The 18,351-nt window shown below is 39.7% G+C and overlaps 1 protein-coding gene across 29 annotated transcripts in view; it reads right to left on the minus strand.

The window, feature by feature from the left end:
- MACF1 (microtubule actin crosslinking factor 1) overlaps positions 1-18,351 on the minus strand; it is a 421,177-nt gene that overhangs the window by 155,202 nt on the left and 247,624 nt on the right. For all 29 annotated transcript variants that reach the window (XM_017508009.2, XM_017508022.2, XM_037731187.1 and 26 more), the window contains 10 exons: positions 16,111-16,289; positions 15,216-15,354; positions 14,377-14,570; positions 13,193-13,355; positions 12,086-12,169; positions 8,483-8,590; positions 8,187-8,285; positions 6,856-7,008; positions 6,148-6,236; positions 3,840-3,975 (listed from right to left, as the gene is read on the minus strand). In XM_017508009.2, coding sequence (XP_017363498.1) covers positions 3,840-3,975; positions 6,148-6,236; positions 6,856-7,008; positions 8,187-8,285; positions 8,483-8,590; positions 12,086-12,169; positions 13,193-13,355; positions 14,377-14,570; positions 15,216-15,354; positions 16,111-16,289 — 1,344 coding nt within the window. The remainder of the gene's footprint in view (positions 1-3,839; positions 3,976-6,147; positions 6,237-6,855; positions 7,009-8,186; positions 8,286-8,482; positions 8,591-12,085; positions 12,170-13,192; positions 13,356-14,376; positions 14,571-15,215; positions 15,355-16,110; positions 16,290-18,351) is intronic.

Consider the following 18,351-nt stretch of genomic DNA (forward strand, 5'->3'; position numbering starts at 1 on the left):
AAAAAAGGAACTATAGTATAAAGTTCTGAGGGCTGGGCATGGTGGCTCACACTTGTAATCCCAGCACTTTGGGAGGCCAAGGCAGGCAGATCACAAGGTCAGGAGTTAAAGACCAGCCTGGCAAACATGGTGAAATCCCGTTTCTACTCAAAATACAAAAAATTAGCCAGGCGTGGTGGTGCATGCCTGTAATCCCAGCTGCTAAGGAGGCTGAGGCAGGAGAATCGCTTGAACCCAGGAGGCGGATGGAGGTGGTGATGAGCTGAGATTGAGCCATTGCACTCCAGCCTGGGAGACAGAGCAAGACTCCATCTCAAAAATAAATATATAAATAAAATAAAATTCTGACCACAAGAAAAACCTACCATGGGATAAGCCCCAAAATGTAGGAAATATTCTGAAGCAAGCCACCCAGTGTTAATACTAAGAAAGAGTTTTTCTAAACTGCAGAATGTTTAACATGCCAGAAGTTTCTAGATTACTTGAGAGACAGTGGCATTAAGCATATGTGAGTGACAAGCTCTACAGGGTGGCAAGCAGTGAAAGTGACAGGATTAATCTTATTTCTAAGACTAAATCATCATAAAGTTTCTTTCTTTTTTTTCCTGGCAGGTGAGTTGTTACACACTCATTGGATTCTGACTTCCATGGCCACCGTCCTGCTATTATGAAGGTTCTTAAAGACACATAACAGTTCCCCCAAAGTGAGAATTCAACTCCACATAACAGGTTTTTGGTGCCGCAAACCACAGTGAAGACTCTGGAAGTAGCACCTCCCTGCTGATGAGTACGGCAGGACTGGTCCACAGAATGATAAGAGAGATTTAAGCAGCCCAATAGCTCCAGAACCATTGTGCATCCCAGTAAACAGTCCTGTGTATACTACTCAAGCCACTATTTAGCAACTGCGGTACTCATACTCTTGGTGGACAATGCTAGCTTCTCCGAAGGCAATGGCTCTAAATTAAATTAGTTCTAGGACTGGGAAGTAGCAAGTCAAGGAAGAAACAGATTGGGCACCCTTACCTATGGAACCACTAGTAACTTTTCTTCTGGTTCAGGCTAGAATGGGTAGTACAATAACCATGATTACAGCTATCACTTATTATTAGATCTACTGAACACTGACATTTAATTCTCACAGTAATCCTATGAAAACAATTGTTTGAATCTTTAGTTTGAAGAAATGAAAATGAGGATAGAGTTTACATAGCTTGTCCAAGGTCACAAAACTAGTGAGTTCTAGAAACAAATCAAGGTCTGACCCTAAATCGTGTACGTCTTCCCAGAGTCAGACCCAGAAAACCATGAAAGACAAGTACAGTAGAGTTACATCTTAACACAGGAGTTAGGTCCTAAGGTTAGTGAATAAGGCAAACTTTATATGCTGTCAAAACTGCCCTTGCAAATCCTAGAAACAGCTCCTTAAAAATTCTCATTTTTGAGGTCTTTTATCACAGAATAATACATTCAGATTTTAAATTATTTAAGTGTTTAACCACTTACAACACTTCATCATTTTTATTACTCTCCAGCTTTTCAGCTCTTCTTGTTCATGTTCATTATTTTCATTTTCTGTATATAATTTTATCTGTCCCTCTTTGGTCAGTGCTACATTCTGATTACTTATTTAACTTTCCACCTTATTAATGGAGGATCTTGTGGAAGCAATTTCCAGTCACTTCCCTGCCTCCTACATAATGGCATTCCATTTTAGCTCAGTGAGAAGTAAGTTCTGTAAGAACTGATCCACTGCCCATGCAGGTCTAGGAACAGTAGCTGCCATTCAATAAACATGTGATAAATACGGATAAATAATAAAGAAACCTTTAAAACCATTAAGCCACTTCCCCTCAGATTTTAAAAACATGCACTGAGGATTTCAAGTTTGATGAGGTGTCATACAATAAGAATACAGAATGGATGGCAAATGAAAGAATAGTAAATTTGGTTTTCATCTCCATTTCTACATATGTGTTCAATCAATGGAATAGCTGACAGATTTCTCCACACTGTTTAAAGTATTATTTATTCCCTATCCTCTTTTTTTCTGACCAAGAATAGACAGTCCAATTTGTATAATTTGAACACATATTATGCAAATTCACTATGTGTCTATTTTAAAGAAATTGAAGGAAAAAGTTCACCGGAATATGATACCTGAAAAATTTCAAGATACCTGAAAAATTCCTTTTAGAAAATCCATAAAAGACTATTCAGAACAGACAATATGACAAAGAAAAACATTCCTTTGAGAACTTTTCATTTCTTTTGTGAGATTTCTGTAAGGCTTGGAGTCTAGCCAAAGAGAAAAGTCTACACTGTTCCTTCCAACACCCTCATAATTGGAGGATAGGCAGGAAACACTGAGCTGGGAAGAAATCCAGAGAAACTCATTTCAGTCCTACCAAACATGTACATTCTGACCTAAACAAGCATAAGAGATAGAAGGAAAGGAGGAAAGAAAACATAAAAGGCTTCTACTTACCAGGTTGCAGGGCACACCTCGGGCAGATAAAAGATAGAGCCTTATGGAGCAGCTCAGCCGTATCACACACACAGTGTAAGCTTGGTGTTAGCGTCCAGCATGCGACTGTTTGTTTTTGCAAAAAAGAACCCCAAACAGGTCGTCCTCTTTTCCCTTTGTGCATTTGTGCTTAAACTCCAAAGGGTTAGTGAAACTTGTAAGCAAGGATGTCAGTTAATCAGAACAATACTTCACATGAAACACACAAACAGTACAGGAGACACATCATGCTCAATGTAGTGGTGCTCAGCAGCTTGTCCTTCCTTTATTCTTTCTTTATTTTCCCTCCTCTTTTTTAACCTTTCAAAATGAGAACTGGATGTTCTCAGCAAGCAATTGTTAAAACTTTTCACATACTCCCTTATATGGTGAAGCAACAAGCCACTGGAAGTGGGCTACCTTAAATAGAGAATGTTATACCAGCACTTTGTTTTTGGAAATATACCATCAAGTCATAGCTTGTTCTGTCTTGTGATCTTTACAACTCTAGCTTCTGCTGCACAAAATTTATATCCAAGGACCAGAATCAAGATATGCTTTGTCTGAATATCATTTTGAGCATCATCTGGACCAAATTTGACTGTCACATGAGCTTAATTTTGGCCTGCCCACATAAGTTGGCCATTGCTTCACAACATAGGAAATAAGCAGGCAAACACACATATATATCCCAGAGACACATGTATATAATATGGTAAGTGCACACACACGCACAGGTATCCAGGAAGAACTTAGGACAACCAGTAGGAACTATGATGACTTTCATACGGTCCAGGAAATGAACATGGAGGGGAACTGGTAAAGATGCCACATGATGAGATGACTATGGGTGAGGGGAACCAGTGTCTTAGTCAGTGAAACTAATCTACCAGTTTGCTTTGAAACTGAATATTTCTCATTGCTCTCATATGGAGGGAAGAGGTTCACAGCTTTTTCTTCCCATTATCCAGAACTCTTGGTTATCAACTTTTGAGTGACAATGCCACAAGGGAGTAATCTTATTGTCCTGTGATCATATGTAATACAGAATTTATGTTATCCTTGACTGCTGTCTGCCACAAAATGGCATAACACAAAAAAGGTGAACCAGGTCTAAAGAGTTAGCTGTAAGTGTCTTCTAGTGCTTTTGACTGACCAACACATCATGGAACCCCAGTAGAGAAACACAAGACAAATGGCTGCTAAGGTGAGGTTAAAAATTAAGTCACATTGGTCATGGAAAGCTAGTGATCATGACTCTCAATCAGCAAAGCTGCTTTCATACCATTCAAGAGGTATCCACCCAATATTTGAAGATGAAAACTAAAAGTACCTTTTGTTCTGTCTGGTGAGCCAACTGGCTCTGGAGCTGCTGAAGCTGATTTGCGGAACCATCACAAAGGTCATGGTAAGCCTTGTTTAGGGCATTCAATTGATCAGATATTTGTTCCTTCTCTTTTTCTGAGAGCCTGGAAGATGAAGCATTAAAACTTTTTAATGCAAAAAACCATTCTCCAAACTCTGGTGTATTGCTTCAAAATTGCTGCTTCTTCATCTTGGATGGATGATCTTCTTCCATATTCATGGGAGACTTTGGCATTTCTCTCAGTTTTTCTGTCTATCTCAAATCAAGTCATGGTGATGTCAATGCTATGTCACCCCTATGCTTGTAGTTCCAATGACTTCATCTCCACTTTAACACCACCTACAAATGTCAAACTTAGACCCTTCTATCATCTGAAATTATTCCACTTCTGAAATCTTAGACTTTGGGCCTGGCGCGGTGGCTCACGCCTATAATCCCAGCACTTTGGGAGGCTGAGGAGGGAAGATCTCTTGAGGTTGGGAGTTCGAGACCAGCCTGACTAACTTGGTGAAATCCTGTCTCTACTAAAAATTCAAAAAAAAAATTAGCCGGGCATGATGGTGCATGCCTGTAATCCCAGCTACTCGGGAGGCTGAGGCAGAGAATTGCTTGAACCCAGGAGGCGGAGGTTGCAGTGAGCCAAAATCATGCCACTGCACCACAGCCTGGGAAACACAAGCAAAATTGTCTTTAAAAAAAAAAAAAAAAAAAAATCTTAGACTTCAAGAATCCACTATATGACTATAACTCTACCTTCCAGTTTTATGTTCCTTACCCACATTGGAGTGCAGTAATGCGATCTTGGCTCACCGTAACCTTTGCCTTCCAGGTTCAAGTGGTTTTCCTGCCTCAGCCTCCTGAGTAGCTAGGATTACAGGCTCCCGCCACTACACCCAGCTAATTTTTGTAATTTTAGTAGAGACAGGGTTTCACCATGTTGTCCAGGCTGGTCTCAAACCCCTGATCTCAGGTAATTCACCTGCCTCGGCCTCCCAAAGTGCTGGGATTACAGGTGTGAGCCACCATGCCCGGCCAGCACCATCCTTTCAACAAACCTCTCTGCCTATTTCAAAGAGAAAATACAGACCACTGGGCACTAATTCTCTTACTTTCTGGCTTCAGTCTTGACAAGTTTACCTCTAAACATACCTTTCTTAATCTCCTTTCCCTCATACCTCAGAAAAAAAGCTGTCCCAATTTCCTGTTTAAGGGTGTACTTTCTAACCATCAACGGGTTTCATCCTCTTCCATGTCCACTGGGACCTTTTTGTAATTATCTCCTCCCATTTGTCCTTGAGACTTAGTCCAAAACATAGTTAAGTCCCCTGTATCTTTTAAGAAAACAAAGCCTCTTGACATATATTCCATTTTTAAATATTGACTCTATTATCTCTTTCCTCTCCTATGGCCTGGCTTCTTGAAAGAGCAGTTCTGATTCACCTTGCTTGCCTCTAATGTGCTCCTCACCATACTAAATCTGATCCCATTACCAGGGGCACCAAAGACTTCTAACTTGCCAAATGTAGCAGATACCTCTCAACTTTTCTTTTTTTAAAAAAAAAATATATTTTTATTTATTTTAAGTTGAGACAGCATTTCACCATGTTGGCCAGTCTGGTCTTGAACTCCTGACCTCATGATCCGCCTGCCTAGGCCTCTCAAAGTGCTGGGATTATAGACGCGAGCCACCATGCCTGGCCAACTTTTCTTGACTTCTGAACTTCTCCTTTTTTTTGGAACTCTGTTCTCTGTTGGGTTCTGAGTTATTGCTCATAATTTTCCTTTTCTTTCACAGAGGCTTCCTTAACAGGCTGAGAAACCCCAAAAAGCCCTTTTGAGTAATCTACCCTCATGGTTTCTAACACACTGATAATTCAAATCTCTGTCACTTTATGTGATGATTTGATGTGTAACCAAACCCATAGATTCATTATCGTTAATATCTCTTGAAGATTAGTCTCTTCGTCTCCATTCCTAGTCATTTCTTGCCTACATTGTCAGAATAGCCTCTTAACAGGCCTCTCAGCCTCTATTCTTACCATATGTCAATCCTTTATAGCATTGTTCTAGCAACCTTTATAAGCAAAACACAATCATGTTTAAAATCCCTTCCCACAGCCAACAAATTAAATGCAAACTCCTCAGTATGAACTACAGAGTCCCCCATAATCTGGCTGCCCGGAATTCTCCCGTCTGAAAGCTCATTATGACCCTACGTTTTAGCCTGATAAAACAGGTGCCCCAGATGTGCCATAATCTCTCATTTACTACTCACTTATGACCATGCTTGGCCAAGAATATCTGTGATGTTTTAATAGCTTCAGAGACTTGTTCTCTCTTGGTTGTCAGCTCTTCTGCCAGAACCTACATGGTAGAAATAAAGAGAAAAAGCTTCAAAATCTAATAATTAAGAGTAAAAAATTATTATTATTATTATTATTATTATTTTTTTTTTTTTTGGGACAGAGTTTCGCTCTTGTTACCCAGGCTGGAGTGCAATGGAGTGATCTCGGCTCACCGCAACCTCCACCTCCTGGGTTCAGGCAATTCTCCTGCCTCAGCCTCCTGAGTAGCTGGGATTACAAGCACACGCCACCATGCCCAGCTAAATTTTTGTATTTTTAGTAGAGACGGGGTTTCACCGTGTTGACCAGGATGGTCTCGATCTCTTGACCTTGTGATCCACCCTCCTCGGCCTCCCAAAGTGCTGGGATTACAGGCTTGAGCCACCGCACCCAGCAAAATTATTATTTTTTTAATCCTAGAGAAAATATGCAGCTCAGGTGAAATTATCATCACCAATGAACTACAGGTGATAAAAAGGTACAAGTACAAACAAGATGGGTTCTTAAGTTTCTTTAAGTTAACATTACTCAGGTAACAATCACTTCTGGAATGGCCCACATGTGACTTCTACTATTCCACCTAATGTATTATCACATATTATTCTACCCAGGTAAACAGAGATGGGCCTTCTTCTCACCTGCTGTTCCAAAATAGCTTTTTCAATGTCTGTTGATTCTTTGGTCTGGGATGAGGTAGCTTTTCCTTGTGTATTCCTCGCTAGGGTAGACACCCAGCCCAAAAGTTCTTTAACCTTTTCCACATGTTCTTGTTTCTCCTCTTCTACCACTTTCTAGAATAGAAACAGAAAATTAATATTCTAGCAATGTATTTTATTACGCTGGCATGACTTCACATTTTCTTAAATGAAGTCTTCCTAAAAGCAGACATAAAAGTTACCTAAGTAAGTAGGCTGTGAAAATAATCCCAGGTATAATTTAGCCAGCCTACAGTATTGCTCACAGGTGGTTGTGAGCTAAATTTGTTATACCTAGGTTTAATATCTTTCTAAAAAAAATACAAACCACTGTTTTACATATAATAGGTACTCAAAAATTATTTAACAATGTTTTTTAAAATCTCTTCACATATAGCATCTTATTCATTTTCATAATTTTTAGATTTACAGGTGAATCTATAAGAGAAGAGACTGAAGCTGGCTGATATTATATTATGTAGGTATGGATATAAAGAAAGTCTTGCTAATTTAAAAGGCAAAAGGTGGTATGGTTAATGTTTTAACAGCTTTTCTTTTATAAGAGAGGTTGAATATGCAGAAACTTATTTTACAAAGATAGATTTTTACAATCACAAAAATATGACACGCTCATTACAAATTGAAATGAGTCTAAAATACATAATATATGTAACTTAATCTTATTTCCCCATAAATTTGGTATAGATACCCATAAACTTGTTTCTATGCCATATTATGTCTTTGTAGTAGAGTTTTGTTTTTAATAAAGTCATAATTATACATAGTATCCTAATTTCCTTGTCTCCCAAATGATATACATTATATAATAATTTATTTATATATTACGTATATAACATGTAATTTTTTGCTGGCTTAAAATTTGTTTTTATTTTTGTGGGTGCATAGGTGTATATATTTATGGGGTACATGGTATATTTTGGACTTTTTTGAGACAGCCTATTGCCCAGGCTGGAGTGCAGAGGCACAATCATGGGTCACTGCAGCCTCATCTTCCCAGGCCCAAGTGATCCTTCCACCTCAGCCTCCCAAGTAACTGGGACCACAGGCATGTGCCACCATGCCCAGCTAATTAAAAAAATTTTTTTGTAAAGAGGGGCTTTCTCTATGTCACCCAGGGTGAACTCAAAGTCCTAGGCTCAAGTGATCCTCCCACCTCAGCCTCCTGGGTACCAGAGACAATAGGCACACATCACCGTGCTGGCTAAGATGTTTTACTATACTTTCAACCTGATTTTGGACCCAATTGTCCTCACCTCCTCCTCCTCCAGACGCCGGAGAGCATCACTGATATATTTCACATGCTGAGTTGTTAAAGTCACCAATGCCGTGTAGCGAGTCCTTAAGTCCATGAACTATGGTTCAAAAGCACAATTTAAATAAATCATCTGCCAGAAATGAAATTTAAATAGTTGAAAATAAGAGGAAATGTTCATGGAGTCACATGTTCAATAGAAAAGTGAGCCCTAAATCAAAATGCAAGGCCCAGACAAATGAATCTTTCCTTAAGGGAAGACAGTGATTGGTGTATTTCCTTCCCCCACCCTTTCACCTCTTGAGTGATGGCATCCGAAGAGGAAAGCATGCGACGGCGCTTGCCAGGGGATTTCTGCTGTGATTCCACAAAGGCCTTGTATGTCATCAGTTGCAATTCATAGTCCTAAGAAAGCACGAAATTTCGCTAGTTACTCAGGGTTTTACAGTTCACATACATCATGTAATAAATCATAGCTTTTTATTGCCGGAAGTGTTTTAGTGACCATTCAGGCTGCAGGCTAGCAAACTCATACTATCTCTGTCATTATAAGTGAAAGCAGCCATAGGCAATATATAGATGAAAGAGTATTGCTGTTGGAATAAAACTTTACTTATGAACATTGAAAACTGAAGTTCATATAATTTTCACATCATAAAATATTATTCTTTTGATTTTCTTTTCAACCTTTTCTCATGAGGCATACAAAAACAGGTGTGTGGGTCAAGTTTGCTGATGCCTTAGGTGCAGTCTGACCAACCCTTTCATCTCATCTGTGGGGAAGGTGAAATCCAGAAAGGCGATGTGAATTTCCCTAATAACTGAGTGGATAAATAACACAGTCAGGATTAGAATCTTAGTCTTCTAATCCCTAAACCAGTGTTCTCATTTTACCATACTATTCTGCCACTTCCTCTTCAATACTGAAAGTTCTGCCCTAGTCTACCCTCTTCATCTCGCACATGAAGTAGCCTTATGAGTGCAGTAGCCTCTTATGTACTTTCACTGCTTCTAGTCTCATCTTGATTTATTCTCTATTGTTCCAAAAGAATACTTCTTCTAAAACCCAAAGATGGTCGCATCATTCTTCTGCTTAAAAGTTTTCTTTTTTTTTTTTTTTTTGAGACGGAGTTTCGCTCTTGTTACCCAGGCTGGAGTGCAGTGGCGCCATCTTGGCTCACCGCAACCTCCGCCTCCTGGGTTCAGGCAATTCTCCTGCCTCAGCCTCCTGAGTAGCTGGGATTACAGGCACGCGCCACCATGCCCAGCTAATTTTTTGTAGTTTTAGTAGAGATGGGGTTTCACCGTGTTGACCAGGATGGTCTCGATCTCTTGACCTCATGATCCACCCGTCTCGGCCTCCCAAAGTGCTGGGATTACAGGCGTGAGCCACCGCGCCCGGCTAAAAGCTTTCAATGATCTAGAACAGAGCTTTTCAAACATCAACATACATACAAATTATCTGGGGATCTCATTAAAATGCAGAATCTGATTAAGCAGTTCTGAGATTCTACATTTCTAATAAGCTCTCAAGTGATACTGATGCTACTGGTTCAAAAACAACACTTTGAGAAGCAAGAATAGAAGACAAAGCCAAAACAGTGAAACAAGGCCTGTCATGGGTTGGCCCCAATCTCACCACTCATTTTCCATAGTCACTGCTCCTCATTGTGCTTTCTAGCTATATCAGAATACTCTCTATTTCCTCATATAATCATGTATTTTCATTCATCTCTGCCTGGGATTATGCAATTCCTTTGCCTAAAACGTCCTTCTGCTGTCTACTTAAAAAAATTCTGGGTAGAAGGAAAACAAGAAATGAATTTGTGAAGGAACCCATAAAAAAATAATATTAGTAACAACATTAAAATAATTATAATCAAAGCAACTGCTACCACTTACTGAGTGTACTTTAAGTTTGAGGCATGGTCCTATGTATACATTATCTCATTTAATCTTTACAATCACTCAGTGAGGTATTATTGTTCTCATTTTATGGTTATAGTAACAGAAATAGGCTATGTGCATACTCAAAGTAAGCCTGGAAAATGGTGAAGGATTTGAACTCAATTCTTTCTGACAGTGAGTGTTCTGTTATTAACTAAAGAAATGCCTTCATTCAAAAAGTACTTGTTAAGCATCTTCTATCTACTTGCCATTGTTTTGAGTGCTAACACCCATACTGAGAAACAAGTCAGGAAAAACTTTGCTCCCTTGAAACTTATATTCTAGCGAGAGTCACAGAATAAACAAATAAATCCATAATATTTATTTATTTATTTATTTATTTGACAGAGTGTTGCTCTATCGCCAGGCTGGAGTGCAGTGGCACAATCCCGCTCACTGCAATTTCCGTTTTCTGGTTTCAAGTAATTCTCCTGCCTCAGTCTCCTGCTAGGACTACAGGCATGCACCACCACACCTGCCTAATTTTTTTTTATTTTCAGTAGGGACAGGGTTTCACCATGTTGGCCAGGATGGTCTCGAACTTTTGATCCGGCTCACTGTAACTTCCGTTTTCTGGTTTCAAGTAATTTCCCTGCCTCAGTAGCTGGGACTACAGGCACACCCGGCTAATTTTTTTGTATTTTCAGTAGGGACAGGGTTTCATTATGTTGGCCAGGATAGTCTTGATCTTGACTTCATGATCTGCCTCCCTCAAGCTCCCAAAGTGCTGGGATTACAGGTATGAGCCACTGTGCCCGGCCTCAAGTTACTTTTTTCCTTTTTATGGAGACAGAGACTTGCTCCGTTGCCCAGGTTGGAGTGTAGTGACACAATCAAGGCTCACTGTAGCCTCAATTTCCCAGGCTTAAGCGATCCTCTCACCTCAGCCTCTTGAGGAGCTGAGACTACGGGTGCACACCACTACACCCAGCTAATTTTTAAAACTTTCTTTAGAGATGGGATCTTGATATGTTGCCCAGGCTGGTCTCAAACTTCTGGGCTCAAGTAACCCTCTTGCCTTGGCCACCTAATGTGCAGGGATTACAGGTATAAGCCACTGCACCTGGCCTCAAGTCATTTTTCTTTAAAGATGTTCTAAGAGAAATAGGGGAGAAATAAATCATTCATGGCCTTATAAACCATGTAAGGATTTAGAATTTTATTATGACTATGTTATGAAGGCTTTGGACAGTTTTGAGTAGGAGCGTGACATGATCTTATTTACCATTATTTCATCTATTCTAAGGTACACGTTTTCTCCACATTTCAGTCTTTCAAATTGGAATATATCTTAGAATCAGCGGCAGAAAATTATGGTGTAGCTGGTAATCAATGGAGTCTAAGGTTCAATGACATGCAACATGTTCTAAAAAGGCGATTTTGGCTACTGTGTGGGAAAATAGCCTGTGGGGGCCACAGCAGAAGCAAGAGACCAGCTCAGAGGGTTCTGTAGTAGTCTAAAGAAGATTCTTCACTTAGATATGAACTATGGAAATAGAAGAGAGATACCAAGAGGTAGTAAGATTTGGGAAATATCTGACAAAGCCAACAGAGGATATAAAGCTTAAGGCAAAGAGAAGAGTTTAGGATGACTCTTGGGTTTTTTGCCTCAGCAACTAGGAAAAAATGGCAATACTATTTCCTAGATGGGAAAGACAAGTGAGAAGCATATTTAAGAAGAAAACTCAAACATTCTGCTTTTGCCATGTTAAGTTTAAAAGGCCTACGGTCACGCAAATGGAGACTCCTCAAATCACAGCCAACATCTGCTACTTCTCCAAGCATCCCCAAACATGGGGTTGGGGGAAATACACATCTGCTTAACTGAAGGATCAGGCCAGCATCTAGCATGAGAGCTCTGCTTAATTTGTCCAGAAACAGAACCTACAGTGAAGATGCAGGCTTCCTAAGCTAGTGATGATTCATGTTCTTTTTGGGATGTGGTAAAGTTACCTTTACAATAGTAGAGTACTGCTGGGAAAATTTTTGACATTGATCCAGTTTTGTCTGATTTCTCTCAATTTCTGCAAATAGATCCTAGAAAGCAAAATATCACATTATCGTTGTCATTACCACCATTGAAATAGCTGAACATTTACTACATTCTAAGGCAGTAGTTTTCAAACGTTAGCTGCATCACAATTGCTGGAAAGGGTGGTTAAAGCACATACTGCCGGGCCTCACCTCCAGAGTTTCTGGTTCAGTGGCTTTGGGCTCACAAATTTGTACTTTTCTGTCTTTTTAATCTTTTGTAGATAAAGACAAGCTCTCTCTTCTTTGATCAGGCTGTTCTCAAACTCCTGTCCTCAAGTGATCCCTCTGCCTTGGCCTCCCAAAGTGCTGGAATTACAGGCATGAGCCACTGTGCCCTGTCCAAGAACTTGCATTTCTAACATGTCTCCAGGTGATACTGATGCTGCTAGACTGAGGTCCACACTTCGAGAACCACTATTCTAAGTATTTTACATGTATTACTTCAGTTAATCCTAACAAAAATAATCTTATAAGGTAGGTTAAATAAATAACAAATGATGTCCATTTTATTGATAAGGAAGTAGAACACTGAGAGGCTAAGTAACTTCTTCAAAGGCTTATAGCAGATGAGTGAGCCAGGATTGGAATCCAGGCAATACAATTCCAGATCTCGTACTCTTAATCATAATGCTAAACAAAACAAAACAAAGCAAAATATCAACAAAAAATGCCTAAAATGAATCATTTTCTTCCATTTACAGCTTTCTCTTGGTTTTCAAAACCCCATATCTAATCCTAGTAAAATAAAATGTACTATAAAGAAACAAAATAAAGATAATTTTAATCTGTCCATCTAGTGGTTTCAATACAGTCACAGAAACTCAGAACTGAAGGTACCTTACAGGCTCTCTAGTCTAAATACAAAACCAGTATCTTGGGACCATCCTGTTCAAACCTCTCTAAGAAAAGGGAACTCGGAATATCTTCCATTTGGAGGAAACTTTAATTGCTAGTACATCATTTTCTTTTATGATAAAGAAAATTTAAATTTCTAACTCTTTCCACCAGAGCTACTGCCACACTCACTGTCTGCTGGCTGAGCTGCTCCGAAAGCACTCTGCTATCCTCTGCCTGGCCTGGCTTCATCATTTCCTGCTGAGTGGTGGTTTCCTCAATCCATGTGATGAGCGTTCCATGGCAGGCTCGGTAATCTCCCAGGACTTCTTGGATTCCTTCTAGCTCAGATTGGCTAGAAGAACAAAGGGAAAATGCTATCAGATACCTTGGTACAAATACAATAAAGTAAATGAGGCAATTCCTTCCTTGACCCATGCATCCAGTTGGGCCTGACCACAAATCATCCATCTTTACCTATGGGGAACAGTGATGCAAGGATGAGTGAGACCTATGCATGTACCAGTGCCCAATGGTCAAAAAAGTGACTAGAAACCAGTTGTGCCCTGCTAGCCCTGGAGGCTGCCTCGTGGCCTAGCATCCCACAATAATCCTTGTCAAATTTTTCACTTAGGTTGCCAAGAATTACCAGAGTGACCAATAAGGTGGTACTGGCTGTACAGTTCTATTCCCTCGTGACAGAGTACCTGTCAGTATACCACAGCTATGATTTATAAATCACTATAATTTCTCAGGGCAGAGAGAGGAGAGAAGTGAAAAACAGTGGTTATTTCCTATTACTTCCAATTAGTCATATCATTTCTCTTAATCTAACCAGCTTTGTAATAGTACTTCGATTAGAATGAAAACTTATATGAGTTATTAAGCTTCTCTCCCTACGTATTTCCCTAACCAGCTTAGCCTCCAAAAGGTGCATTTTCTGTCTTTCCTATTTATATTTGTCATTAGAAGCAGGATCTCTAGTAAGAGATGAAAAGTTACTGAATTAGCAAATGAGATGAAAGCAAGAAATTCTATAAAGCCCTATTATAAAAAATGGCTCATATTTGGATGCAAAGCTAATAAAACAAGAACTACAATATCTTGAGAAAAGATCACCAGATGACCTTTCAAGTCTATATTCCAGAAAGCCATTGTCATCAATGGCTTAACTAGAAAAGACCTGGGACACAGGAGAAACATTACATCTCACCTTTCTGACTCACTTACCTTGTCCAGAATTTCTGTGATTTTAAAATTTACACCCCTCCCTATCCATTTCTACCTTAAATATAAATGTACAGATATAACTCTGTTTTTGTTTTAGACCTAGTCCTTGAACTCTCATAGGAAAAAAAGGTGAGGCCACCACTAACCGAATCTCGAGCTGGGCAATGACTCGGTGCCAACGTTCCTGCAGCTGGGAGCCTTTTTCCTGATAGTGCTCCAAATCCAGGTTTCGCTCTGATGTCAGACGACTCATCTGTTCTGCCACTGCCTTGGCCTTGGCAATTTCCTCATCCAAGACTGAAAACACTGAATTCTTGTCCTTCACATCACTAAGCCAGTGCTATGGATACATAAGTACAGAAACAGGTTGTATATTTTCCATGCTAAAAAGGAGCCAGACTAAACAAGGACACTGCCTACAGCTAATTCCACATTGTATCTGTGACTGTGCCGTGGAATGTTTGTACCAGGACTGCCTACACAGGTCATGGTCTCTGCTTTCTTGATACACACTGGGATACCAAGGGCAGGTTTCAGTTTCTCTATAGAGAAACATGAAGAGAACTTGTGTTTGAAACCTGGCTTCATCACTTATAACCTATAAAACCAAGAGAAGTCATTTAGCCAGACTAAATGTTGGTTTTCTCAACTGCAAAAGGAGATACAATCTCTTCTTGTCCACCTCACAGAGTGGTTTGTGAGAATCAAGTTAGATAACAGCTAAGTGCTTTATAAACTTATGGCACAACCAGACTATATCCAATTAAGCCATGATTTTATTGAGGTGAAAAGGGAAAAAATAAATAGAAAAACATAGTCCTTTCTCTTCCCTTTCTAGCTAGACACAGTTTTCAGTCCCTTCTTTGAATATGATATTCTGCCTCATTCAAATGCAAATGTCATGCCATCCAAAACTGCATTTCTCTGCTAACCCAAAGCAATGACTATGTTAAGTCTTCCTCCTAAGAAACTCAGAGTAACTCACCCGTAATGTCGACCGATGGGCCTCCAGAGCTGAGAGATCTGCCGGTACTGCTTCTTCTTGACTCAGCTTAATCTCATAACCTTTGACCAAGAGTTCAGCATCCTGTATGCTACGTACTATAACATCAATTGTCTTTAACCTACGGCGACAAATTCACATTCCTTCATTAACACATGAATTTTGGGAGCAGGGTTATATACCTGGAGTGCTATAGAGAGGTTCATAAAACATAACGACCAAAATTAATGTACCATTTTTAGATGTTGACAGGGCTACAAGTAAACATGGGTTCTGTGCTGCCAATTTAAGCCAATTCAAAATATACTTCTAAGTGGCACTGGAACATGCACACATGTGGTGGACTCATGGAGGAAAGGCATGAAGCCAGAAATCCACTTTATATTATGAAGAGTTTAAGATGTGCTACTCTTCAAGGTCATGGGTATAGATGGGCGGAGAGAGGGAAGAAGAGGAAGAACTTCAAAGTCTAATATCCAGTTTAACTAAAAACTTTTCTTTTTATTCTTAAGTTTCTAATCCTTTCTCTTCCTGTCATTAAGTATTATTTTCAGAAATATTTAATCAAACAGAAGTGAGGTAAGTCATAATCCTAACACTACAAATTAACTCTCCATCCATATCACTGGCATTTTCTTCATTGCAGCCCAAATGAACCTATTTCATGTTACTAGGAACTAAAGCCAAGACCTCTCATTATCAGCATACTCTTCAAGTACTATCTTGAACACTCTTCAAGATCTATAATCAAGTACTATCCTGAACACTCTTCAAGATCTATAATCTCTCTGTATTATTCATGAAACACTCTAAGCCTTTCTCTTTCTTATTCCAATGGAAAATATTGCTTTTGGACCCAAAATCTCAGCTCACTCACTTATTCAGATAGACAGTGGAGAGACCATAGACGTGGTCCATCTTCTCCACCAGCAGATTCAGTTCTGAGCGTAGGGTGGGGACACTTGAACTAGATGGAGACTGATGGAGAAAGCTGTCACACTTCATAGAAACTGCATCCAAGTCTGACCTCAGTTGCTGTAAATCCTCCTGGGTGTGCTGCCAGGAACAAGACACATATAAAGAGCGAGACAGGAATGAACAAAAAATGTAGAAAGAAGTCCTCATTTTTAATAGCTAAATATTGGAAACCACCTAAATGCCCATATATAGGAGGCTGGTTGAATAAACTATGAAACAGCCATACAGTGGAGGATTATGCCGCTATAAATGAAAGGAGAAAGATTTCTTGGATTTCAGTGGTTTCAGGATATATTTTTAAGTAGAAAAAGTGAAGTGAATAGAGTATCTATAGCATGTTATATTTTGTATATAAAAGATGGGAAAATGAGAAAATATATGCATATATATTTGTGCAAAGAGATAGAAAGGATAAACAGAAACTAATGAAATGATAAGGATCAAAGGAAGCAAATGGGACAAAAGGACTAGCTAGAGGGGAATATACTTCTTTTTGTGTAGATTTGACTTTTAGAACCATGTTAATGTTTTACATTCAAATAAATAAATAAGGAAAGTTGAGGGGTGGATCTCAAATGGAACACAAATACAGTTAAGCCTAGCTGTATTTCATATAAACAACATAATCACACTGAAGGGAAAGAAGGGGTAAGGACACACAAGTAATTTTTGAACATAGTATTCAAACTATACATAGACCTTTAGGCTAAAGACATAAGGAACTATAAATAAATGTTGAACTCTAGTTTGGTAGGTTTGTTTATTGCAGTGAGCTAACAATTCTGAAACTACTATCTGTAAATGCTAGGACTGAACAGTAAGTAAATATATTCCGATAACGTAAAGCAGGTTTTTCAGTCTTGGGAAAAGGGGTTAAAAATATGGAAAGAGGCTAGAATAAGCCCTGTGCTATGGGTTGGGAACTGGATAAAGACAAATACATATTAATTCATGGTGGGGGGTGTGTGTGTGTGAGAGAGAGAGATTGAGAGACAGAGAAAGAGAAATTGAGAGAGACACATATCAATAAATATATTGACCCATATAGCCATAAACTCACATACATGTTTATGTGTGTATATGTAACGTGTGTGTATGTGCATATATATGTTTTGTTTTTTCTTTTTTTTTTTTTTTTTAAATGGGTTTTCACCATGATGGCCAAGCTGGTCTTGAACTCCTGACCTCAGGTGATCAACCCACCTTGGCCTCCCAAAGTGCTAGGATTACAGGCGTGAGTCACCGCGCCCAGCCTTTTTTTTTTTGAAGATGGAGTTTCACTCTTGTTGCCCAGGCTGGAGTGCAATGGGATGCTCTGGGTTCACTGCAACCTCTGCCTCCTGGGTTCAAGTGATGCTCCTGCCTCAGTTTCTGGAGTAGCTGGGATTACAGGCATGTGCCGCCACTACGCCTAGATAATATTTGTATTATTAGTAGAGACGAGGTTTTACCATGTTGGCCAGGTTGGTCTCGAACTCCTGACCTCAGGTGATCCATCTGCCTCAGCCTCCCAAAGTGCTGGGATTACAGGCACCGAGCTCAGCCTATGTTTTCTAACTCTTGACTGCTAAGTGGGCCTATAAACAACGATACCCCAACAATGATGAGTACATTTGGCACCCAGATCTTAGTTTCTAAATAATATTCTCTGCCCAAAAGAATCAGATCTCCTTGGAGAAACAGCTGATTTCCAGGGTTGAAACTGGAAAGAACAAGATGAAGCTGGAAGATCTTGTTTTGTCAGAGAGAAAGAATTTGGTTGGACATAGTAGCCCACGCCTGTAATCCCAGCACTTTGAAAGGCTGAGACAGGAGGACTGCTGGAAGCCAGGAGTTGGAGAACAGCCTGGGTAATATAGTGAGACCTCATCTCTATGTAAAAAAAGAGAGAGAGAGAGAGAGAGAGAGAGAGAGAGAGAGAGAGAGAGATAGGCCAGGCACGATGGCTCACGAGTGTAATCCCAGCACTTTGGGAGGCCAAGGTGAGTGGATCACGAGGTCAGGAGCTCGAGACCATCCTGGCTAACACAGTGAAACCCCGTCTCTACTAAAAATACAAAAAAAATTAGCTGCATGTGGTGGCATGAGCCTGTAATCCCAGCTACTCAGGAGGGTGAGGCAGGGGAATTGCTTGAACCCA

Source organism: Cebus imitator, unplaced genomic scaffold, assembly GCF_001604975.1.
Source record: "Cebus imitator isolate Cc_AM_T3 unplaced genomic scaffold, Cebus_imitator-1.0 Scaffold385, whole genome shotgun sequence".
Taxonomy (NCBI): Eukaryota; Metazoa; Chordata; class Mammalia; order Primates; family Cebidae; genus Cebus; species Cebus imitator.